Source organism: Anas acuta, chromosome 2 (genome assembly GCF_963932015.1).
Source record: "Anas acuta chromosome 2, bAnaAcu1.1, whole genome shotgun sequence".
In the NCBI taxonomy this organism is placed as follows: Eukaryota; Metazoa; Chordata; class Aves; order Anseriformes; family Anatidae; genus Anas; species Anas acuta.
In genome coordinates this window covers 12604495-12630350 of record NC_088980.1, presented here as the reverse complement: position 1 = coordinate 12630350, position 25856 = coordinate 12604495, and the positions used below count along the sequence as shown (strand labels likewise).

The 25856-nt window shown below is 38.9% G+C and overlaps 1 protein-coding gene across 3 annotated transcripts in view; it reads left to right on the top strand.

Annotated features, from left to right (window-relative positions):
• Positions 1–902: 902 nt before the first annotated feature.
• PITRM1 (pitrilysin metallopeptidase 1) overlaps positions 903–25856 on the top strand; it is a 30465-nt gene continuing 5511 nt past the window's right edge. Inside the window, exons 1-24 of one of the 3 annotated variants that reach the window (XR_011093667.1) lie at positions 903–1060; positions 1236–1338; positions 2157–2263; positions 5779–5930; positions 6344–6458; positions 6569–6665; positions 7063–7223; positions 8575–8701; positions 9446–9534; positions 10130–10258; positions 11995–12108; positions 12572–12668; positions 14530–14664; positions 16500–16638; positions 17769–17885; positions 19376–19508; positions 20242–20362; positions 21125–21201; positions 21642–21807; positions 21929–22029; positions 22976–23096; positions 23874–23945; positions 25288–25400; positions 25555–25688. Coding sequence is in view for 2 of the 3 variants with exons in the window: in XM_068673496.1 (XP_068529597.1) it covers positions 1014–1060; positions 1236–1338; positions 2157–2263; positions 5779–5930; positions 6344–6458; positions 6569–6665; positions 7063–7223; positions 8575–8701; positions 9446–9534; positions 10130–10258; positions 11995–12108; positions 12572–12668; positions 14530–14664; positions 16500–16638; positions 17769–17885; positions 19376–19508; positions 20242–20362; positions 21125–21201; positions 21642–21807; positions 21929–22029; positions 22976–23096; positions 23874–23945; positions 25288–25400 (2633 nt within the window). In the remaining variant the exon portion in view is untranslated. Of the gene's footprint in view, positions 1061–1235; positions 1339–2156; positions 2264–5778; positions 5931–6343; positions 6459–6568; positions 6666–7062; positions 7224–8574; positions 8702–9445; positions 9535–10129; positions 10259–11994; positions 12109–12571; positions 12669–14529; positions 14665–16499; positions 16639–17768; positions 17886–19375; positions 19509–20241; positions 20363–21124; positions 21202–21641; positions 21808–21928; positions 22030–22975; positions 23097–23873; positions 23946–25287; positions 25401–25554; positions 25689–25856 lie in introns of those variants that run through there. The other 2 variants (XM_068673496.1, XM_068673497.1) reach the window with 2 other exon arrangements.

Sequence of the window (25856 nt, the reverse complement as noted above, 5' to 3'; positions counted from 1 at the left end):
CTTTCAGAATCAGGCTTCTGATGTCTAAATGGCTAACCAGACTTACGTTTAGGAAGGCGGGCTTGGTAACTTGGTGGCCGAACTTTGCAGATCCTGTCCTTCTTTGAAACCTCATGGAAGTGAGATATGGAATCCATTATGAAGCTATGACCTACAAACCGTAATAATGTGCAAAATGGAAGGAATAGAAACCTAAGCACAGACTTCCAGCATACCAGCACTTTACTAGTGGGTACAGTGGTGTCTGCTGAATCTTCAGAGGCCCCTGTTACCACACAGACTGGAGTACATTTCTGCTAGCCTCTTTATCTAAGGTGTACCATTCCTGTATGAAAGGTCTTGTGCAGGAGATAATGACTCTGCATACACAAATACAAATGCAGGATTCAGCCCTGGTTTTGTTTCCCCCTTGTTTTTTGTTTGTTTGTTTTATTTATTTTTTTGTTTGTTTTTCCCTCTCAAATTGGTGGAATATGAAATTCACATTTGATATCCATGGGCAGGGACACCTGCAGAGCCCTTGAAAGACATATAATGATGTCTTTGTTGTTGTTGTTTGTTTGTTTGTTTGTTTGTTTCAATTTGAAAAAGCAAACAAGCTTTTCTCAAATATTCCCTTTACAGCCATCACAACGTTTGATTTTCCTGAGAACTCCCCAAACGTGCAGAGACACTACACAGACTCGGTTTTATTTTTTTTATTTCTTGTCATATCCTCCCCCCTTATCCCCTACCCCCAAAGTCTCTCCTGCCTCTCCCCAAAGTCAAACGTTTTCGGGCCGTGTTCCACCACCACCACCACCACAGTCCAGGACCTTCCACCCGCTGTCCCAACGCCGCCAAGGCCCCCCCCGGGTCTCCTCACGGGGCTCCCCCGGGGCGGGCCGGGGCTGCGGGCGGAGCCTCCCGCCGCCAATGCAGGCCGCGGGGCCGCGGCGCCTGCGCTGCTCCGGCTGTGAGCCCCGTCCCCGGCCTGTCCTCCGCTCCTCTCTCGGGTCCCGTCCTGCCGAGCCATGTGGAGCCGCTACCGGGCGGCCGGGGGGCTGCTGAGCCGCGGCCGGTGAGGGTGGGGAAGGGGCTGGGGGGAGCGGGAGGGAGGCAGGGAGGCTCCGGCTGCGGTCGCGTTTTCAGCGGCTTGCCCTCCGCTGCCCTCACCCAGCACGGGAAAAGGCCTCGCTCCCTGGTGCGGCGCTGCCATCAGACCGTGTTTGCTTTAACGAGAAGTGTTGTTTCAGGTCTCTGAATCAGAAGTCGTGGAGGTGGAAGAGCGTTTCTGCCAGCGAAAGAGCGCTGCAGTACAGGGTAGGAGAGCAAATCCATGGCTTCACTGTACGTCAGGTAGGCATTGCCTTTTCTTTGCGTTTTCTCTTGGTGGGGAAGTGTCAGAACGAGGCCAAATGCCTGCACACAGTGCAAATATTTACATAGATGCTTTGGTTAGTCTTTAAAAACCGATACATTAGTTTCTTATATTTATCCGCCTGCAACTAAGTTCTCTGGATACCATTAACACATGATCCTGTAGGGACTTTGTTGTCATAGAGTAAATGATGCGCTGTGGGAGTATGTGTGTCTGTCACAAATGTTAAATGTTGTGTGGTCTTCTAAAAGTATGGGCAGATAATTGATGCTTCACCGTGTGTTGTTTCATAGAAGACATTAAAGTAAATTTTATTCCCAGAGTTGCTTTTGATTGCTTTGTTAACAACTTGCAATAGCAATAATATGTGGAATTTCTTTTTACTTCTTTTAAAGAAAAAAAGCAGAAGCAGAGAACTAAGGTAATCTGCAAACAGTTACTGGTAGCAACAGAATTAGTAGTAGAATTGAGTTCCTTGATTCCTTGGTTTTTCTTTTGCTGCCCTATCCACTGATACTTGATATGCCTTCTCTTTTAATTTACTATCAGATTTTTTTTGTCTTAATATCTATACTGGAAGGGTATAGTTCTCTGATTTTAGTATAGTTTATTTGTTTTTATTTATATACAGTTGTTTGTTTTTTTTTCCATAAAACACAGAAACAAAGACCTTATGTAATACTGTATATGGTGTCATTATGTACAGGATCAACAAACTGATCATTGCTATATTATTCTTAATTTATTTGATCTTATGGAAGACACACTCTAATGTAGATGTTTTCTTCTAATACAGGTGACAGCTGTTCCTGAGTTGTTCCTGACTGCAGTCAAGCTTAGTCATGACAGTACAGGAGCCAAATATTTACATGTGGCTCGAGAGGACTCCAATAATCTATTCAGGTAAAACATTAGTGTATGTATAGCATGTTCCATCTCAGCATCAATCTGTGGTTTATAAACTGTAATTCAACTTTGTAACTGGATTTTTCTGTAATAACAAAGATAGTACTTACTTTGTGGAACTTCCTTAGAATTATTCACATTGGAACAAATGTTTTGAGAGCTGTTGTTAAATATGCTGCTCAAAACAGGGTCAGCATTTAACTCAAATGAAGTTCTGAAATTTATTCAGGTAGGCCTTGAAAACTTCCAAAAGCAGAGATTCTAAAACCTCTGTGGGTAACTTCTTATCAGTGTTTGACTGACCATATGTGAATTATTTTTTTTTCTTCAATACCAAGTTGGAACCTTCTTTGTTTTTATTTATGAACGTCATTACTTGGCCTTCTCTTGTGTGTACCTATGGAAAGAATCTGTCTCCATCAGAACCTCCTTGTATGTATTGGAAGGCAGCAATTAGACAAGATTCCCATGTCTGCTGGTACAGTCAGTCTACCAGATTAGTTGGGCACAGGTGGTCCTTGGTGAAGCCATAATTAGAGACAGCCTTGGTTGGCTGTCTCTAATCACCTTCTTCTTTTCTGTCTGATTCCACGTAACTTCTGGGAGGATCTCTTTTATGGTTTTACCAAGCACTGAGGTGAGATTGACTGGTCGGTAGCTCCCGGATAGTTCCTTATTACTATTTTTTTAAAGAGTAATATTTTTCCTTATTTCTCTTTAAAAATGGGTATGATACTTCCCTTTCTTGAAGTGTGATGGACTTTGCCTGTTTGCTCTGACTTTCCAAATATGGTGGAGAGTGGCTTAACAATGGTCTGCCAGTTTCCTTCAGGACACTGGGATGTTTCTTATCATGTCCTTTGGAGTCATGGATGTTCAGGTTCCTCTGAACTTGATCTTCTCTTACGATTTCCTGCCTTGAGGTGTGGGAACATGAGAGGTGTGGGAAGAGGGCTTGCCCTTGAAAACAGGCAAAAAAAAAATTGAGTACCTTAACCTTCTCTATATCAGTTGCCACTAATTCTCCTGTCTTATCAGTGAGGTGCATTTTCTTTAGTCTTGTTCTGATCAGTGGGCTTGTATTCTTCATGTTCCTTGCCAAATTCAGCTCCAGTTGTGCTTTAGCTTTCTTTATTTAACCCCTACATTCCTGACCAGCATCACTATATTATTCCCAGGGTATGTGTTCCTGCTTCCACTGCCTATGCATTTCTATCTTCAGTTTGATTGGGAGGTCCTTCCTCAGCCATGCAGGTCTTCTGCCTTCCCTTCCTGATTTCCAACACATGGAAACTGAGAGCTCTTGCACTCCAAGAAAGAGTGCCTTTAGGAGCTGCCATTTTTTTCTGCTCTTTTTATCCCTGAGGAAGTTTTCCCAGGTAGTCCCATCCATTAATTCCTTAAACAATTGAGAACTTGCTCTCCTAAAATTCAGGGTCTTGTGTTTACTGGACTAGCCCATATCCCTCAAGATCGTAAATTCCACCAGATGTAATCACTGTAGCCCAGGCTGTCACCGTTCTTGACCTGTCCAATTAGTTCACCTGTGTTGGTAAGCAGTGGGTCAAATAATGTTGCCCTGTGGTCATGCTGTCTGTCATCTGGATTAAGAAGTTATCTTCAGTGCACTCCAAGAATTTCCTGAGCTGCTTACAGCTTGCTGTGGTGCTTTTCCAGATACCAGGTTGATTGAAGCCCCTCAGCAGGATCCTAAGAGCAGGATGCTTCCTGTACTTTAAGTAAGAGTGCTTCATCAGCATCCCCCCCTTGATCAGATGGCCTGTAATAAACACCAGCCATGAGGTTTCCTTTGTTGGTTTGGCCTCTGATTTTTCACCCATAAGCTGACAACCTGTTTTTCATTGCTGTTTTTCAAAGGCAGTTCCATGCATTCAATTTTTTTTTTTTTCATAAAGGGCAACCCCCATACATCTCCTTTTCTGCCTGACGCTTTTGAATAGTTTATAGCCATTGATTGTGTGCTTCAGTTGTCCCACCAAGTTTTAGCAATAGCAATTAGATCAGTTTTCCATCTGTGCAATGAACTCTACCACAACCACTCTCTCAATCTCCCTCCTCAAAGAAAAAGGAGGAGACAATACAATGGAAAGAGCTCAAGGGTTGAGATAAGGGCAGGGAGATCACTCACCAATTACTGTCTTGGGCAAAACAGACTTAGCATAGGGAGATGGATGTAACTTACTGCCTATCACTAGCAATATAGAACAGTGAGAAACTAAAAGCAAAGTAAAAACACTTTTTTACGCCCATCCGCCCTGTTCTATGTCCTCCCCCTGAGCCATGCAGGGGAATGGGAAATGGGGGCTGCAGTCAGTGCTCCTTCACAGTCTCTCCCTCCCGGTCCCTCTCTGTCCCTGCTCCACGAAGCGTCCCTCCCATGGGATGCCATCCTTCCCAAACTGAGCCTGCAGGGGCTGCCCACAAGTAGCAGCTCTTCAGGAACTGCTCCCACACAGCTCTGTCCCACGGGGTCCATCCCCCAGGAGCAAACTGCTCCAGCACAGGTCACCCACGGGCGGCAGCTCCCCCCAGACCTCCTGATCCTGCGTGGGCTCCTCTCCACGGGCTGCAGCTGCGGCCCGCGGCCTGCTCCTGTGGGGGCTCTCCATGGGCTGCAGCCTCCTCCAGGCCACATCCACCTGCTCCACCGGGGGCTCCTCCACGGGCTGCAGCGTGGAGATCTGCTCCATGTGGGACCCATGGGCTGCAGGGGGACAGCCTGCTCCACCAGGGGCCTCTCCACAGGCCACAGGGGAACTTGTGCTGTGTACCTGGAGCACCTCCTGCCCTGCTTCTGCACTGACTTTGGGGGCTGCAGGGCTGCTTCTCACTCCCCTCTCCCAGCTGCTGTTAACACAGCAATTCTTTTTTCCCTTCAATCTGCTCTCACAGAGACCCAACCAACATCACCCATGGCTTGGCTCTGGCCAGCAGCAGGTCCCTTTGGAGCTGGCTGGAGCTGGCTCTGATCTGACATGGGGCAGCTGCTGGACTCTTCTCACAGAAGCCTCCGCTGCTACCAAACCCTTGATGCATAAACCCTTGATGCATAAAAAAAGAGAGAGAGAAAAAAAAAAAAAACAACAACAACTTTTTTTCAGCTACTAAACTGAGTAGTAGGGGGGAAAGACTGTATTTCCCAGTAGGATGTAAATCTAACTGTTAATATTGGCTACTGTTGTAGGTTTATGAATTACTTTAGTTACACAGGTTGTCTGCTGAGCCACTTCTGGCTCTAGCGCTTAGTTACGTGCTGAAATATTTTGCACTACTTACAGAAATAGAAGTGCAGAAGTGTTACCCCTTCTAGCAGAGATGGCTGAGCACTCAACTCAGTCTTTCATAAAAGCTCTCTAACTCTGCATCCCACTGTAAATCAGGTTAATTACTAGACAGTGATAATATTTCCATAAATCTAAGCTGCAGATGGGAGGTGGGTGCACTTCTCATCGCAAATAAATGTGTTCATCTCTGTGCTGTCTGTCTTACAGTATACAGTTCCGAACCACTCCAATGGACAGCACTGGGGTCCCGCATATCCTTGAGCACACTGTGTTATGTGGTTCTCAAAAGTATCCTTGCAGAGATCCATTCTTTAAAATGTTAAACAGATCGTTGTCCACTTTCATGAATGCATTCACAGGTGAGCCTGAAGTAAATAATACTGTTTAAATTGAATATGGTTTTACTGCAGCAGAACTTTCTGTTGGCTCTCTTTATTTTCCCTTTGGAGAGCCATTATTAAGTGTGAATGAGAGACTCAAAATTTTGAGTGAGGGAATAAGAAACTAACAAGGCAAGGCAACAAAGTAAATCTTGTTTGTTTGGCAGTTACAAAGGCCCAGTAGAGCTGGATTTTTATAGTATACTGTAAGACATTTAAATTTTTGTATGTTTGGCCAGCACAAAGTTTTCTTTACAAATAATTACTTCATATGTCAATTAGTAAATTTCTTCTCTTCCCGTTATTTATATTGATGAGTGATTAAATATAAATGAGAGTAAAATGCATCTCAGTTGTTGAAGTTCTGTTCTTTTACCTTTATTTGTACACAGCTAGTGATTACACACTCTATCCATTTTCAACACAAAATCCCAAGGATTTCCAGAATCTCCTGTCAGTGTACTTGGATGCAGCTTTTTTCCCATGTTTGCGACAACTAGATTTCTGGTAAGTTGTGGAGATGTATGCAAACTTTAGATCTAAAAAAGATTTTAAGACCAAAAAAACAAAAACCTCTTGAACTCTCAAGCAACATTTCCCGTATTAATGTTTTTCAGGCAAGAAGGCTGGAGGTTAGAACACGAGAACCCAACTGATCCTCAGACACCTTTAGTCTTCAAAGGAGTTGTTTTTAATGAAATGAAAGGGGCATTTGTAAGTTTTGTGCGTTTTTTTTTTCTTTAGATTTTCTACACAGCTTCAATTACAGGTTATCAACAGCTTTATTGCACCAGAGATTTCTGTTCTTCCTTTATGAATCTTAAGTCTTAGTAAAGACAAAACTGTTACTTGTTTATTCTTGAAGGTAGCCCATTGAAAGCTTGTTTGCATATAGAAGAGAACCTTGTTAATGGGTGTTATTGTAGAATTTTTCTTTTAAGTTGACATAACATAGCTAGTTTTATGAAAGTACATGGGTATCAAAATACTGCATAACAAAATGCTTACGTAGGGAGTTCTTGTGTAAGTTAGGACTGAGGTCTTATTGAGCACCTTTTATTTTTAAAATATTTTGATGACTTGTACTAAAATGTGGTGTTTTCCTCTTAAGACAGATAATGAGAGGATATTTGCACAGCACCTGCAAAATAAACTCCTTCCTGATCACACTTATGGTGTAGTATCTGGTGGGGATCCGTTAAGTATTCCTGATCTTACATGGGAGCAGCTCAAACAGTTCCATGCCACACATTATCATCCAAGCAACTCCAGGTATCTGAAATTTGTGACTAATTTACTAGGTTATATAGTGACTTAACACTGTATTTTTATCTCTGTGAGGGAGCAGTATTTCTGTACTCATTGTCAGCATTATAACCTGTACCCTCCAGCTTCAAAGCAAGGAATCACATCTTCAAAGCAAGGAATTTGCTTTAGGAAGAAAAGTAAAAGGTGAATTGGAAGTAGGGACTTCTGAAGATAGGTGGCTGATGGGTGTTTTCTAGACTCCTTTTGCCTGCTGGGTTATGAGGATTTGTTTGAAAGTTTTTATTTACAGATAATTTACCATGAACTTCTGTGGTTTGGGGGAAAATTGAACAAATACAAAAATACAAAATGGTAAGTATTTGGAAGTAATGGTGGAAAGTTACCGTACAAGCAGCACAGATGAGTCTAGGGGTTCCTAATCCCCTTCAAATCAACCCAGATTAAAAGTTAAAAGACATTACAAATGCATGGCTCTTTATTTGCTCCTGAATCACATTACTGTATTGGGCTCTAAATAACAGATATCCATTTGAGTTAGACACTAATTCTGTTGGTACTGATAAGGTCATTAAGCTAAAAGTCAACTTACTTGAAATATGAGGTTGATGTGGAGGGAAATCTATAGTATTCTTTCTTCTGTACTAATTTTGTGGTAAATCTCTGCTGAGCCAGAGATTTAGTTTAGTCTGATCATTTATGGAGCATCAGCTTATGACGTGATCGTGAATTTATCATCCTTTATTTTCTCATCATCTCAAGTATTCATTTGTACCTGAGTTTAGATTTTAATCAAGTAATTAATTAATTAATTTACCTGAGATATACCCCATGCTCATATTTAATCCAATGGAAGTTAGCAATGCTTCTCGTAGGTACGACACTGTACTTCAGCAGTGACCTGCAGAATCCAGCCCTGTTTTATGGATAAATTGAGAAATGTATTATAGTATTTTATACATTGTGTGAGGACCATAAGAATCTTGTCTTCTGAAACATTAGAGCGTTGGGATTCTGGTTTCAATTACTAGTATTTTTTTGTTACAGGTTTTGTATATTGCTGCAACTAACTGAATTCTTGTCTTGTGGACGCCAAAGAATAAAACAGAAGCTGAAAAGCGTTGTGAAATTTTACCAGCAGATCTGTGGGTTTTATGTATGTGGCAAAATGCGGTGGGTCTTAGAACTACAGACCTTACAAAGCATGTTGTCTTCTAGATGTAACTGAATCACTGGAAGTTACATGAAATTCAGAAGAAAAAAAAACACCATGAATAAATAAATACGTATAAAAGCTGTTCCTACAGAGTTCCTGTAAAATATGATGTTTAATATCAAACTTCCATTTCAAATGCAGATTCTTCACTTATGGTAATTTTCCACTGGAGCAACATTTGAAACAAATTCATGAGGAAGCATTGGTAAAATTTGAAAGAATTGAATCGAAGACTGACATCCCAAAACAGAAACTCTGGGAAAAGCCTGTGAGTATTTAAAACAAATAAAGAATAATTTTTAAAGAAGTGCACGTCCAATCTTGGAGTTGCAGAAACTGAGTATAACTGAACCCAACCTGCTGGGGTTATTTTGTTTGTTTAAAAGTGTGTTCGTGTGTTTAAAAAAAAAACACATCATTGTATACTTTTCAATTTCAGTAATAACTGCATACAGTTGTTTGTTTTCAGTATTCAAATGTACTTGGCATTTGGAGAACAAGCATTTATCAATTTAAAGCATCTGGAGCTAGGTATTAAAAAAATATATTCATACTTATATTGATACTTATATTGATACTTATATTGTCAGCAAATGTACCCAGCAAATTTTAAATTTTACCTAAGATTCCAAACATTGCTGTTAAAATAACTTTTTTTTTTTTTTTTTAAAATAACTTTTTAAAATAACTTTTCCACTTCATTTATTTATTTATATTCATTTCCTCACTGGCTCACTTAAGCTTTTCTTTGAAATCAAGCTTAGAGTGTTAACTATGGCCGGATTTTCTTAATCCTCTTCTCTATTTCTGCACTTGTAAAAAGTGGAAATACCACTCTTAGTTTTTCAAGATATACTGAGTAAATATCGCGCGTTTATGTATTTATCTATGAGAATCTGTGAAATTATTTTAAATCTTTGGAAAGAAGATGCTATGAAGATACAGTCATTTTTTTATTTGTAAGTCTGATACAAGTTTAGTCTGCATCATATGTACTTATTATACTTTACAGCGAGAACACCGTGTAACATGTGGCTTAGACTCATTTGCTGCCGATCCTTCCAAGCAGACGACTGTCAGTGTCAGCTACTTGTTGACAGAGTAAGTCTATGAAAATAAAATTTTCAATCAAAAACTTGTTTTAGAACTTTCAGGAAGGTGCAGGTGTACGTAACTGTGCCCCCATCCCTCTTTGCAAATGCCACCTTCAAGTTAAATAATATTGTGGGTTAATACAAAACCTACTTTAGTAAGTGAAAATTTAAGTACCAGGTAAAACATGTCTTGTCCTTTTCTTTAGCAGGTAGAGCTGAGGATAATCAGCCATTATATTACAAAACTATTCAGTGGATTAGGCTTTGGGAACACTGGCTTCTTGTCTTTGAACTGCCTTCAATGTGCAAGCTTTTTCGTATGACCCAAATTCTAACTTCATCCATCCTCATAGCCTAATTGAACTTGCAGAGCTTTACTGCTTGTTATGATGAGTAATTCAAGTTTATGAACACATAACTCAACATAAACCCGGAACTCTCTTGGATTCCTAAATTTTGGTCTGGTGTTCATAGGAGGCAGTTATTTTTCCCTTGCCTCCCCTGTATTTTTTAGTAGAAGTAATTATTCAGAAATTAACTCGGTGTTTGGTGTGACGTATTTCGAGCTTGATGTTTTTTAAGAACTAATAATTTTTCTTCAGTATTACAGACACCTTTGAAACTTTCACACTAAGCCTGTTGTCTTCACTGTTGGTTGATGGACCAAATTCTCCTTTTTACAAAGCTTTAATCGAGTCTGGTGTTGGTACAGATTTTTCTCCTGATGTTGGGTAAGTGTTACAAGTTTCATTTCATCCCTATAAGCAGTATTAGAAGAGTTACAAATTAATATCAAGTTGGGAAAAGTCATCTCTCATGCAGGCAACGTAGGCCACACCAGAAGAATCTTAAAGGTTTTTCCTGATGAACTACTATCAAGTGTAATTTTTGGCTTGTCAAAATAATTCAGTGGAAGCTGTGTTAGTGATAACAGTAGTACAGCTTTGTTTAATGTTTATCAGCAAGAAAAATGCATGGATAAGAACATGCTATGCTTTCAGTGTGCTAGTTGCTTGTAGTGTTTTGATCTTGTGCGTTTAGTATTACTCAGAAAACTGTTAAAATTAGTTCTTGCTCTTACTGTGTACTGTTACATTTGCTCTTTTGCTTTAATCCTGTGATTTAGTAGTAGGTAGGTTTGGCATAAATGTGCTTCTGTACAATTAGGTGATATTAATTTGCCATTGCCAGAATATGAAAGGATATGTCTGCCAGTATTTATTTGTTCAAACTGCAGCTTTTGCAAACAGTCTTCTGAGCTAGCTCTCCACGGCAAACTAGATGGGTGGATTCTCTTAACCTAACTGTAGGCTCGGTTGCTCATTATAGTTGGACTTCAGTGTCGGCAGAAAGAAAGAATCACTTTCAGGGTGTGATTCATCTGATTAATTTTAAAACTGAGGATGACAAAAATCATGCTTTGTCTCTGCTGTCTCAGATGTTTGAGTGGGAAACCTAAACCTACTAATCTAGTATGTTTGTAATGCCTTGGGGTACTCTACATGGCTTGAAATCGTCTCTATTGGGAATGCTACAAGACCTGTGTCATGAATTCCAATGCTATGTACGCGTCTTAATACCACAGGGCATTATATCTGTTTTCAACCAGTGAAGTAGTGATTCAGTTGTTTTATAGTTCCTCAGTTAAGCCTTTTTTGGGCTAACTATACTAATTTGGTGTTGATTTATGTAGTGAATTGTCTAATATGCATTGATAACTCTGCAGATGAGTCAATATAAAGACAAATTTTGAGTCCACAGATCCTTAATTTGATATCTGAGTCTGTCATTGAACTCTTCTGTAGTTTTTAGATGTGGAATAGTGAATGCTTAGCATTGAACACCTATTGCTTTTTGTTTGTTGTCCTTGGTCTGAACAGCTACATGCTGCATATTTCTGCAAGTATCAGTTTGTCTCTCTATAGTGGAGTTCTTATTGTTAACTATGTCTGACAGGGCTACAACATTTTGTTGTTGTTGTTTGGTAGTATTGAAAATGATTGCAGCAAACACAGAACACCTTCACCATTTGCTCTGCAAATAATGCTTTAAATGTACTAATTTAAAAGTTCTGTTTCACTAACTTGCTTAAGTAGAATATATATGTTTGGCTTTACAGGCAGCTACAATTTTCGCTTAACAAAAGAGACTTTATTACCTGAAAGTACTTACTGATGAACTGGAAGATGAACAGAAAAGAATAGAGCTTTTCTTCTGTAGTTGTTTGTCTTTCTCTAATATAATATGCCATATGTTTTCCTAACAGTGTGCTACTACTACTTAAATTGAACAAAAAGCGCTTTAAAGTTCAGTTTCTTGTCTCTTTGGTAATTATTATTCTGTCTGGCTTTTAAAGTCCTCTTTTTATGCGAAAATGATGAATGAGTGTGTTTCCCCTTCTACCTTTGCTATAAAGTTTAATGCTGAAGTTCTAGTACTTGTAACTGAGTTTAATATTTTGTTCCAGGTTTAATAGCTCAACAAGAGAAGCCTATTTCAGTGTGGGTCTACAGGGTATTGCTGAGACAGACATTGATACTGTGAAACAGATTATTGCTGAAACAGTTGATGAAGTTATTGCGTGAGTAATATTAAATTTATAAGAATACTGTTAGTTCTCTCATACAGTCTTTTACAATTAGATATTTATAGTAATATAATAATATATTAATGTATATATAATAATACAGGCACACATATTAATATACCTTAAAATTGTAGGTACGTTTAAAAAAAAAAAACTTTCTTCAGTACTAAATGCACTGAAGAAAGTTATATTGCTCAATATTCTTAAAATTTTTATCTGCTACTTCCTCTGTTGTAGCATATTCATCAGCATAACCTTCAGGAGTTTAATGATATTAGTGCTGTTTTACTAAATGACACAGCATGATAAGATTATTTCATATCGATTTTAATTCAGTATGAAGGTCATCATGTTGTAATGCTTCCTTTATTGATGTTATAATTCATTTTCATAATTTTACTTAGAGTGATTAGTACTAATGGATATGATTTCCTTTTCTCTTTACCCCTTCCCAAAGGAAAGGATTTGAGGAAGACAGGATTGAAGCTCTACTGCACAAAATTGAAATCCAGCTGAAACATCAGTCTACAAGTTTTGGACTTGCCCTGACATCAGTAAGTCTGTGTGTGTGTGCTTGTGTATGTTGTGCGTGGTTTATTTGTGTTTGTTTCAGACATAGGCGTGGAATTTGCATTCTACACATTAATAAAATATGGGGTCATTTTGTAGGCTCTTAATACCTAAAACTTTTCATTTTATGGCTTTTTTTCTCTTTGTCATCTCTTATACATCTCTCCATTATTTTCAGTAGTCTTCTAACCATTGCTAGACTCTACTCTGTAGGACTTAATCAGGCAGTTAGCCTGTTGTCTTTGGCTGAATAGTAGCTTTGATTGCAGTAGGACTGATTACTTCTGTAAGAGAGGAATGTCATGCTGGCTCTTGGTATGTTTTGGCCAGTTGCCCATGTATTTTTATAGAAATCAAATCAAATGACTGTATTTTTCTTTGGAATTTAGGGTTGTGCCACTATAATTTAATATAATTGCTAGCCCTACCATTAGAAGGACCTTCTTCTCTGTGATTTATTTATTTAAAACATCAAGAGGAGAATTCAGTAAGCCTGGAGGTTTCCATTTGTTTCTAAATTGATCAAAACAGTAGAAATTGCGTTCTTGGATGGTGGCCTGTTCTGGCTTGCTTACTTTTTATCTGTGCAACTGTTAAAAACAATCAGTCTCCTGATACTCTTTTGTCCTTTTAGATAGGTTCCACAAGAAAAGCTTATGGAGACTCAGGTTTCCAGGTAGAAGAGATCAGCACTTCCCTCTCCATTTTCCTTCCTTGAAAAGTTGTAAAGAGCAATGAATTCTCCTCTTAGCCTCCTTTTCTCCAAGCTAGACAAACCAAGTGTCCTCAGCCTCTCCAAACAGAATGTGTTCCACCCTTTTTACCAGCTTTGTTGCCCTCTTCTGGACGCATTCAAATATCTTAATATCATTTTTATATTGTGGAGACCAGAACTGTCCACAATATTTAAGGTGAGGCTGCACCAAAGCTGAATATAGCAGAAGAATCCCCTCTTTTGAGCAGTTGGCTATTCAGGGTTTTATGCACCCCAAACATGATTTGCCTTCTTGGCTGCCAGGGCACATTGCTGGCTCAAGGTGAGTCTGCTGTCAGCCAGCACCCCCAGGTCCCTTTCTGCTGAGCCACTTTCTCTAGCCACTCCTCTCCCCATCTGTACTTTGTCCACCATTTCTCCATCACAGGTGCAGCACCTGGCATTTGCCCTTCTTGAATTTCATGTCATTGCTTATTGCCCAATGCTCCAGTCTGTCTAGATTCCTCTGTGAGGCTCTCAGCCCTCCAGAAAGTTAACAGCACCTTCCAGTTTAGCATCAACTTGCAAAGCTGCTAAGGATGCATCTTAACTCCTGTGTCCAAATCATTGATAAAAATATTACACAGAATCAGCCCTAGAATTGAGCCCCGGGGAATACTGCTAGTGAACAGATAGTTTCATCTGACTGATAAGGTAAATGAGGAAACTGTTATTTATATACTGTTTTGCATACACCTCCTGTTCCCCTTTTCCTTCTTTCCCTGGCTGAAAGTGAATTTACTTTGAATCTGAGAGAGGAAAGAATATTCCAATAAATTTCCAGAATACAGACATACACACCTATGCAAAAAGAGGAAACGGGGGGGGGCGAGGGGGGGGAAAGTAGTTTGGTATGGTAAAATTCGAGGAGGGAGTGGAGGGGACAGAGGGACAGGTGATGATGACATAGTCCTTTAGTTTGAACAAACACTTCAGCAGCATCCCCCTCCTCAATCTATTAGAAGTATGCAATAGCTATTACTTATCATCTATATATCGATAGTAGATAAGGTGGTTTTGGAACACAGATGCTGCCAGTTACAGAAATATATATGAATTGTCCTGCCTACTTAATTACCCTTGCCCTTCAGTATATAGCTTCCTGCTGGAATCAGGATGGGGATCCAGTGGAGCTTCTGAAGATTGCAGATAAAGTCTCTCGGTTCAGGCAGTGCCTCAGAGAAAATCCCACATTTCTTCAAGAAAAAGTTAAAAAGTATTTTAAGGTAGGAAAACTTGCAGGAAAATATCTGCAGTATTGATTTTTGAATCACGATTTTGTATTTAAAATTAATTTGAAGGGATCTGAGTTGTTCATACTGTCTATTTTTAGATGTAGATGAACAGCAGCACTTTTGAATAAAGCATGTTCATTTTAAATAGTTGAAGTGAAAACTTTTTAAAACTGGAAAAATTGGCCATTGGACGTTTGGAAACACACACATTAGAACACTGAGAAAATACTAATGTTTTAATGTTTAAAATACTGTGATGCCTGATGTTATAGAAAGACACATGAGTCTTTCCTAATGAGAAACTAAGATGTGGACAGCAGTGTGGACCTAGTAATGTTCACTGACTGCTGTGTGAATTTTGCTGTCAGCACTAATTGCTTTTTGCTCTATTTTCTTGTTTTCCTATCTATATGTTCTACTAGAGTGCTTTTAGATTTAAGGACGGTAAAGGTATTATGACATTGGATACTTCTGAATCCTTGCATTAGCTAATGGCAGAACAAAAAAAAAATCCAGTGATAGCAGTGCAAAAGTGTCTTCTGTTGTTTTTGTTGGTGGTTTTGTTTTGTTGTTTTGCTTAAATTCTTCGGGTTGTTTTGAAGGACACATCTATTATATGGAACTGCCAACCTGATTTACTAGTGAGTGAATGGTGGTTTGCATATACTCAAAGGCAACAGGACATGGTGGCATCAGTTGAAATCTGATTTCCTAAAGGCATAATTAGTGTCTAGAAGTAGTAGGAAGCTATTAAGCTTTTGGCTTTTGTATTAAGAAATATGGGCATGGTATTTTTAAGAATGCCCTTTACTATGCAGTTCTGCTGAGGGGCCTAAGACAAAAGCACGACTCCTCAGGAAGTAATGAGGATAGTTGGGTGTTCTGATATCCAAAGATTATGTACTTTATATTACACACTGTGCCTGGAGATTAATAAAGCAGGAAGGCTGTGAGCAAAAGAGATGCTGTTCATCCTATCCATTCAACTGTGCTTAGTTGATTTTGCATTTCACTCTCTAACTTTGTAGTCAGTTTCCTTAGTATTTCCATATAAGCACAGGGGAGATAAGCTCATAAAACAGAGAATCCGATTACATTGTCCCAAATTATTGGCAGTGAATCTCTATGACAGATGTTGCTGTTTGACTCCTACTTTTAAATGGACATTTTTGAGGTCACTGTCACTTGAATAGCCTCCCATTATTCTCTAAAATGGAAGGTGATTGAGTAATTTTGTGATTAAAATTCCACAATACAATATAAACAAAAAGAAATTCACCAACAGTTCTAATACTTGCATAATGCATGGAGTTCTCTAGCAGCAAGACTGATGTAAACCATTTCTGAGCAGGATAAGGCATGCCCCTTTTACATCATATAGGATTTCTGTGCACTCAAGCTTGGGCAGGTTGAATGAGGTGTTTAATGAAACCCTGCTGTATTTAACTAGATTCCCAATCTTAGAACATTCTCCAGATATAACTTCTGGCATACTGCTCTGTAGCCTTATATGCAGTTGTTTAACCTTGATTTAATTAAACTAATAAGTACTGTGTGTTGTTAAGGGAATCTGACTCCACACTGAAATTTCACAGAAGGTTGTTCATGCTTGTTCATGTGGTAAACTGTCTCTCTTCCCCAGCCTAGCAGCAGACTGCTGTTCATTAATTGAGAAGTTTAAATTGCCTATTTGTGATACTTTTGATAATACATAAACCAAATGATGCGTATCTTTTCTACTTCTGATGAAGCAATAATCTGAGGCAAAACAGGTGAAAGTAGACCTCAGAATTAATAATGCTTTGTTTTGGGATACATTTCTGCAGGATAATCCACATAGATTGACTCTGTCAATGAGTCCAGAAGAAGACTACTATGATAAACAAGCAAAACTGGAAGCAGAAAAACTGAAAAAGAAGGTCAATGCTCTTTCTGAAGAAGAAAAAAAGCAAATCTTTGAAAAAGGTTAACATGCTTTTTCATCTTTTTGTTTGGGTAACTGTTTAAGAACACAACCTTTTTTTTTTTTTTAATGTTCTGTAAAATGCCTGAAATTCTTAGATATATCAGGCATAACCCAGCATTTGTTCTGAAAAGGATGGTATTTTTTCATTGGTGGTGGAGGTTGGAAGTTTGTGTATATGTGTTATGGGGCTATACAGTTTACTGGTCATTCTAAATTGTATTATGGTTATACTCCATTAGTTCTAACACTCAGAAAACAGAATGATCAAAGTCTCCAGTAGGACAGAAGAAAGGAAATTATTTTAAAATATTAACCTGGTTCTTTCGTATGTTAGCTGCACTAAGTACAAGATGTATGCCATGATTTATCTTAAAGCTCTTTATTTTTGAGTGTATGATGTTTGTTCCATGCTCCTATAAGATTTACATTTTGTAACTGTACTTCTCTTTTCTACGTAAAGAGCTAACTATAGCAATAGCTTTTGACTTCCTCTGAGGAATAACTTAAACTTGGAAATATGGAGCAGTTATGTCATTTTGTAAAAACTATGTTCTAGTCACAGAGATTGTGTAGAAGAAAGGTGGAGTTAATGTTTAGAAGCAGTGTTACTGGGAGGGGGAATAAGGGAGCAAACTTCTTTCAGAAGAGGTCTCCTTCTTACAAAGGTAAGTTTGAGGCTACTTATAGGCAGCCAGGTAGAATCTGAAAGAGGATGAAAGTTGTGAAAACACAACTTAGGTGCATTGGTGTACAGACTGAGAACTTGAGAAAGATTTCTAATCGGTTAGATTTTTACTGCAAGGTCTCTGTTGCCTGGGTGGTGTCTACAGAGCTGGACAACAGGGCAGGCTGGCAAATATCACTTCTTTAGGGTTTTAATTACATGTAAACAGCATGCAAAAGGAGATGGAGGGGCTGGAAAGAGGATTTACAAAGGTACACTGTTCTGTTCGCTGATATATGATAATATTCAGAATTTTTCAATACAGTGTTTGAAAGAAGAGTTGATAGAAAATGCTGAACTTCAAACTCTTATGTTTTTCTGATCTGCATCATCTCAGTAGGTTTTGACAGCATTTTCACTAGAAGGTAAAAGTTACAAACACTAGTATTCTGCTTTCTTTATTAGGTTTGGAATTAATTGATCTTCAAAGTAAACCTCAGGATACCTCTTGTCTCCCAGCTCTAAAAGTGTCTGACATTGAACCCAAAATCCCATTCACTGTGCTGGAGACAACACTCACAGGTTGGTATATTTTGTCCTGAAAAGAACATTTGTATTGTTATCTGGCTACTTGCCAAGTTGTTCCTCTTCTTTGCTCTTTAAGAAATGTGTGTACCTGCTAAGCTGTAAACAAACACTAAACAGGAGTAGTTTGTGGAGAAGGAAAAGTCAGTCATTTTGGCCTGAATTGTTTGTTTTTGCTAGTTTGTCAAAGTTGAGCTAAATATGATATCCAAAACAAACTGTGATAACACTGTGAGTCAAGTAAAAGCCCTGACCACCTAGCTCCTGGCTTTGTTGTCAGTGTTAGCTTGCCAAAGCCAAGCTTCCAGACTCTAAGGCTGTCTTTTTTATTAGGTTTCAGAGCTATACTGGAGTAAAGTTTTAAACACAGAGTACCTAGAATCCTTTGAGTGAGATTAATAAAAAAATAAAATAAAATCTGAAAGTGAATCCCACTTTACTGCCCATAGCTTTTCATCTAGTCCATCTCCTTTTCATCTAGTCCACCACCTGGGCAGTACACAGTTTGCAGTGATCTGCAGAAAATTCTTGCCATCACCTCTGAGGGGTGATGTGGGGCTGTTTCCAGCTGCAGTTCAGCTGCCTGCTCTTCAGTAGGAGTTTGGCAGTAACACTCCTGATGCAAGCTCCCTGCCTTCTGCTTTCTCATTGCCTTGCCTGCCCTGCCCTGCAGTTAGAAAAGTCACTAGGTGGTATGCTCAATTACTCTTGAGCAATCCCCTTGCTTTCCGAGACTTCAGCTTGTTACAGGGTGCAGCTCTCCTGGCAACGTGTGCATCAAGCCTTTGGTAGTGTCTGCTTTCCCTCCCTCCCTATTTTTACAGAATATGGTGTGAAGGAGCCATGAAGAAAAAAATGGTCATCCATCATAACATCATTGACAGTCTGCTCTAGTTTTGCCAAGGCTGTCCTGTGAGTTGATAGGAAACAAGAAATTTTAGATCTCAATTTTGTTATGGTTCTGTCAAAATCTTGCAGGTAATATTGCTCTACATTATATTTTTAACAGATAATTTTCTGCTAAAATTAGCAGCAAGTGTCAAGTGCTGCATAATTCTGATGCTGAAATGACCTATTTTGTGAAAATCCTAATGTGTATTCCCAGTACCCATTGTTACCCAAAGTTAGAATAGAATGTACAGTTCAGGAACTGTTTTTCCTCAACTTTTGAAGTGATGAAGGTGAAAATATGGGAGGAAAAACTACTTGAGCTGTTCAGAAACAAATTACCATTCCATTATTTGAATATTACCTCTAAAATGCATACTCTGTCAACAGAATTCTCATTAAATTGTCCAGATATCCTTTACTTTACCATGGGCAGAAACAAACAAACAAAACCAACAACCCTTCAGTCCATCATACAGTGCAATTTTTGAAGCTTAAATAAGTGGCTCTGAAGTTACAGAAAGTAACTCTGACAAGAAATGCTTTTGTTTTTCAGAAGGAAACTGTTGGTTGTTCTTTTCTTGTTTTTTGATCCCTAGCTGATGAAGTTCCTGTCCAGTACTGTGCTCAGCCAACCAATGGTGTGGTATATTTTAGAGCTGTTTCCAGCTTGAACACTCTTCCTGAGGAGCTCAAACCATATGTGCCGCTGTTCTGCAATGTCATTACAAAGTGAGAGGTTTACTTTGCTAGAAGCTAAAGCAGTAAGATGTAATACAACTTACTGAAATAATACTTCTTTTAATAATTGAGGTAGTTGTCCTTTAAGGAAGGAGGTGCTGATAAGTTGGTGTGCTGCTGAAACAATGGTTCTTTCCTCTCTCCACTGAGTTGCCATCTACTTTGCCATTTTCCTTTAGTCTCTGCTTTGCCTTGTTCCCTAGTGTCAACACAAGCATTCCCCAAATAGATTGGAAACTTGATCTAAATGAAAAATAGCCCAGGAGAAATTGAAGTTTTCACTTTTTGGGGGGGGTGTAGCGTCACAGTGGTCACAGAAACACTGACCTTATCATAGGAGCAAGAGTGGCACAGGGTAGATGAAGTGACATGGACCAGAAGGAATCTGTTTTTTGTTTTTGGTGGTGATACCGGCTTATGTGATGTTGCTACTGTAGTTCAACATGGATGTTGGGTGAACAGTGTTGGGGTGTTGTGAAGTCTGTACATAAAGCACACTTACTATGCCATTTTGAAATAGCAGTGGGTTTTAGCTAAAGAGTTTGTTGTATTACTTCTTATTTTTTAATATAAATTGCGAAGTATTATGTTTGTTTGATAATGCCCCAAATTACTTACTTGCTAAATTTGTATTGGCCTAAGCAGTATCCTTTGCATTTGGTATATGAGTTGTGGTTTTGCCATTTAATGAAAATAGAAGTAAATCTCTGATTATTTTTCACAGGATGGGTTGTGGAGCCCTTGATTACAGGGAACAGGCCCAGAAAATAGAGCTTAAAACAGGTGGGATGTCTGTCAGCCCACATATCATTCCAGATGATTCACACCTGGATGTGTATGAACAGGTAAATTAATCATAAACATCATGATGTTAAATTACAATAACAGCTCTGTAGTTAAGGGTCAATCACGGCATCCAGTAGAGGGTCAGCTAATGTGCATTGAAAGCAGTGTATAAAAGGGCTTGTACCTTTTTGTGTAAAATATACAGTTGACAATTACAGTATCAATATTTTGTGTTAAGGGAAGTGTTTGCAGTTATCTCTTTTAAGATAGTGTTTCACTAGCTTTTGTCAACATGTTTCTGAATGCTGCAAAAAACTTCGGAAACAAAGCGCAGAGGAGAGAAAGGCATAGTATTGCACATAGAGATTGCTGTCAATGTGTGTATGTCACAATCCTGAATGTTTTCAGTATTGTCAGATCTTAGTATTGGGCATAACAGTTTTAGCAACGTCTCTTAAGATTTTTCAGACTTGCTAGGGTCTATTTCCTGTAGCTTGCTCCCTATGGATTGTGAAGTTGAGTTACGGGGGATCCTTTGCAGAAAGATTCATCCCCAGAATAGTTTTACCTGTACTTTGTGGAAAAATAAAGTCTGTTTCTGAACTGCTGCTTACTCTTGAAAAAGAGTAATTGACAGGCTTGTTTTGTGTGAAGATCAGTCATATTTCATGATTTTAGTAGCACAGCCTGTATTAAAGTCGTTTTATGTTGTGAAACATTGGTTGGTACCACTGCATCACTTCAATTAAAAAGTTCTTGTGCATTACTTGTTCCATTGCTGAAGTTTTTTTTTCCTGTATGTGTTTCTTTTTTTCCTTCAGGGTGTGCTCTTTTCATCTCTGTGCTTGGACAGAAACCTGCCAGACATGATGAATTTATGGAGTGAAATATTTAACAAGTACTGTACATTGGGTTTCCTTTTTTTTTCCCTTGTGTGTTTGGGGTTTTCTTTTTATTTACCTCTCCTTCCCCAACCATTCTCAACTTCTTAGAGATTCTACTGTGAGATTTGCTTTCATGACTGTATCTTTGAGTGGCTTCTACTTTCTAAATTACAGATTCACAGACTAGCTTATGTTGGAAGGGACCTCTGGAGACCATCTGTTCTAACCCCCCTGATTAAGCAGGGCCACCTAGAGCAGGTTGCTCAGGACCACGTCCAGACAGCAAATCTAAGCATGTCATCCTTTGTATGACTATGTAGTGGATTAATTGGAAAAATGGTGGTCTAAAAGCTCTTTGTTGAACTTGGGATAATGAACGAATGAGTCAGCATTGTGAAAACACATTGGCGCGGTTTCGCCTGAGATGTAGAGAACTCCTTCTACTCTTTTTCAGCCCGCGATTTGAGGAGGAAGAACACTTCAGAGTGCTGGTTAAGAAGACTGCCCAGGAACTGTCAAATGGGATTCCAGATTGTGGGCATTTGTATGCCTCTATTAGAGCCAGCAAAAACCTTACACCTTCTGGAGAACTGCAAGAAATGTTTAGTGGGATGGATCAGGTGAAAAATTAATGTCGTCTTTTAGTGAGGCCCAAATCCTCCACTTTGGAATTAGAGTGCTAAATTTTTGCTGGTTCTTTCTAAGTGGCTTCATCTGTAGTCTTTCTGCCTTCCTGCACAGGTGAAGTTGATGAAGAGAATAGCAGAAATGCCTGATATTAAACCAGTACTACGCAAACTACCACGCATTAAGAAGTATCTATTAAATAGTGACAACATCAGGTGAGTTCCAGCTAAAACAAAAAGGGGACGTTTGGTTAGAGAGAGGCAATGGCCTATGAAAGGGCATTTCTTAACGTGCTTTATGGGATGTTGGGGTTTTGTGAAACAGAAAACCCAAGGAATTCATAAAAAAATGTTTTTAGTCCACATTTTCCTACCTTAAGAACTTGGTGGTAGTTATGGTTTATTTTGTTTGATTTTTAATATGTTTATGAAACTTACGGCAAATTTCAGATGTAGCTGTTGCATCAAAAGTGATTAAACAGTTTGTTGGGTTTTACAGAAATATTCCATCAACATTTCTGCTTTTTTTTTCTTGAAAAGTGCCCAAGATAGAAATACTATTATAGTGTATTATATCAGTTGAATATAGTTTTTTGTTTTTCTTCCTTACAGAAAATAGTGATATTTTGAAATCTGCTTTATGTATATATTGGAAAAAGTAAGAGGACGTGTTTAAGTGCTTAGTATCAGAAGCATTAGTTTGAAAAATACTTCCATTTGAGGTGACATCAAATTGCAACATATTGTTTGCAAAGAATAAAATGACGAATAAAGTTACTGAAATACCTGTGCTGTTCAAACCCATGGGACAAAGGAGGTCATTAGTTTCCTTATGAGATGTTCCTATTTTGTAAAATCTGTGTAGTCTTGTCCTGTGCAGAGAAGGAGGTCACAGCTACTGCTGTCATCAATAGTGAAGTTGGTTTGGGCCAAGCAAAGGAACAAAGTAATTTGATTTTTTTTTTTTTTTTTGCATGCCAAGTGCTACATTATGAGTATTTTTTTTTTATTTCTGTGATAATGATTATCAGTGATCACAGATCTCACATTCTGACAATTTAACAAAGTATTTAGGAAGACATAGAGGTGCAAATTATATTGGACTATACAAAACCACAAAAACATTACAAAAAAAAAAAACCTCAATATGTGCTTTTAACAGATGTTCAGTGAATGCAGCACCTCAACAGATATCAGAGGCATCTAAAGAAGTAGAGAAATTTATAAAGGGCATAACTAGAAGTAAAAAAGAGAGAAAACCTGTTCGACCCCATGTGATTGAGGTAGGAAATTACTTCATTTGTGACTAGTGCATCAAATACCGTTGGATTTGATGTTGTGTAAAGACAGTTGTGCAATCAGAAGATCATTCGATCTAAAATATTGTATCCATGCATAGATGTCTGAAGAAATTTGCAAGTCAGCTCTGTGATAAGCTGCTATGTTTCCCCACAGTACCTGTCTTCATCCTATAAAATTGACAGCTGATCTACAGGATTATTGTTGTCTAATGTTACTCTGAGGTGGTTGCTTTTGCGTGGGATGAAGGAAAATAAGTTTTTCTGTTCTCTGTCACATAAAACTGTAATTTCTTTTTTAGCTTTACTTGGCATGTTAGCCAAAGGAAAATAGGGAATTGTGCAGTTCCTTAATTGTTTAGGAATCTGTTTCATTATCTGGATGGACATTTGGCACAGAGGGTACTTGGCTCAATCCAGTTGACAAAGGATCTGCTTCGTGAATGTACATCTGTATTAATTTCTGAGACTTGAATAGGCTCCCAGTTCACTACCCATGAAGGAAATAATTGCCTGAAATTTTGGGGGGCTCTTTAATCTCTCTCTTGGTGTCTTTCAGTACCAAATTACTCTTCAAATGAAATTTATTTAGCTTTGAAATATAAATGATCGAGTAGGTTGCTTATGTGTGTGAAGACACATGGGCTGATGGTGGTTTCAAAAGCTTACGCAGGAAGTTCAAGGGAGTAGGGACTGTATTTATTGTAATCTTAGTTTCAATTGTTAAATCACCATTTAATATGAGGGCTGTGTCTCTTGTAGAAATCTTCAGAAGTCAAACCGGTGGGAAGCAAAATGCTTAATTGTTTGCAGATCACAAGGAAACTAATTAACGTAAGTACATTATCGGTTGAGGATAGTGCTACGTGCCCTTCACTTCTACACTCTTACTCTATTGTTTCTCTAAAAGATTCATCAAACTTCTTCTTGTTTCTATGTCATCCTTTTTGTTGTCTTCCCTTTGGTTCTGGTTTGAAGATCATTTAGCTGACTTCCTATCTGTGCATGCAGGAAATTCCCGCTTATGCTGTTTCTTGCAAGTAACATTTACAAGATTTTATTTTTACCTTGGTTTCTTCCACGATCAGATCCATGTGGTGTCACTCCCAGTCAGCCCTTTTCCTTCCTCTACTCCCTAAATTATTTTGAATGTGAATAACACCTGATAAAAGAATATCTGTGACAATTAAGTAAAAATGAAAATTTTTATTTGACTATATGGGAGAAACACAACTTGGTGTATCCTGAGCATTGAGCTAAAAGGCAGGGATTGCTCAGCCAAGGTGGTTCTTGCTTACAAGTCCAGCATGTAGTACTGGGCTGGGCCCAAGCAGCCAGAGATGTGTGAGGGGCTGGGGAGCAGTTTTGTGGAGTTAAGAAACATTTGGGAGCATTGAAATGAAATTTTAAGATTCTGGAGGTGCTTAGGGCTCTGCTTATGCTTAAGTAAGCACACAAGCAGGTGTATGTGTGAAAGAGACAACGAAGCGAGTGCTGCAGGGACCTGGAGACATGAGAAGGACTGCAAGTTTTGAACTGGGAGAGTCCCCATCCCTGGAGGTATTTCAGAGGCATGTGGACATGGCACTAAGGAACTTGGTTTAGTGATGGGACCTGGTTGGTCACGTTGATGGTTTGACTTGATAATCCTGAAGGTCTTTACCAACCTAAATGATTCTGTGATTCTAAGTAGAAGTCAAGTTTATTGCAGGGGATGTGTGAGCAGAAATTCAGGTAGCTGCTGCTGCTCATAAAACAGTGAGGGAGGGTGTCTTTTTCTGGATCCAGTTGCAATATCTAAAATTGAGTAGAAGGAGTCAGATATGATGGACATAGAAGTGGAGAGTTATGAACGCTTGGTTCAGTCCAAGTAAAGACATGTTAAGAAGTAAAGACATGTTATTACCAAAGCTCTTTGGTAATAACACAAGGCATGGACAGCTGAGATGCTGGTGAGCAGCGATGGGTAGCCAATGTACAATATCCACATACTTAAGTTTTCCTAAGGCAGTTGTATTATTGGATTGCTAACATAGGGGCAAGATGAATGTCACTGATTGCAGTGCAGGTCAAGTGGCAGCTTTACCGTCTGTGTGTTTGGTGGCACTTCATAGTCCTCAGATGGCTAAATTGTCTCCTATCTGCTAACTGTGCCAATAATACATTTTTCTCTTAGGATCCTACTTTCAAACCATGCCAGATGAAGACCCATTTTGTACTTCCTTTCCCAGTGAACTACATTGGGGAATGCATTCGTACAGTTCCCTACACAGCTACAGACTATGCAAGGTAGGAAGCAGAATCAGCAGGGAGCTTTGTATGTGTGTCGGGTAATGCAAAACAAAACAGGACTGCTGAAAATGGAGTGTCAATAAAAAAAAAAACACATGCTTTGTGGTGTGTTTGTGACAAATTCTTTTCAGACCAATCTTCATGTTGCTAGGTCCATAAATGCGCTGTTTTGCCAAGTGCTGAGATTAAGTAACTAGGGGTTACTAACCCCTAGCTTCCAAATAACAGCCCTGCTTACCTGGATGTGTCTGAGGTGACAATCCTATTGCACTAACAAAGTTACAGGTAGGAGGCTGCTTTTGTATTTGATTACAGTGACATAAGTGGAATAATCGAGCAATGTTCCAAAGTAGCAACAACTCTTACAATGATGTGACATTGCTCAGCTGTTACTAAATACTGAGTATTGTTATTGTTGTAGATTGGAAGAAGCAGTGCATAGTAAATGGGGAT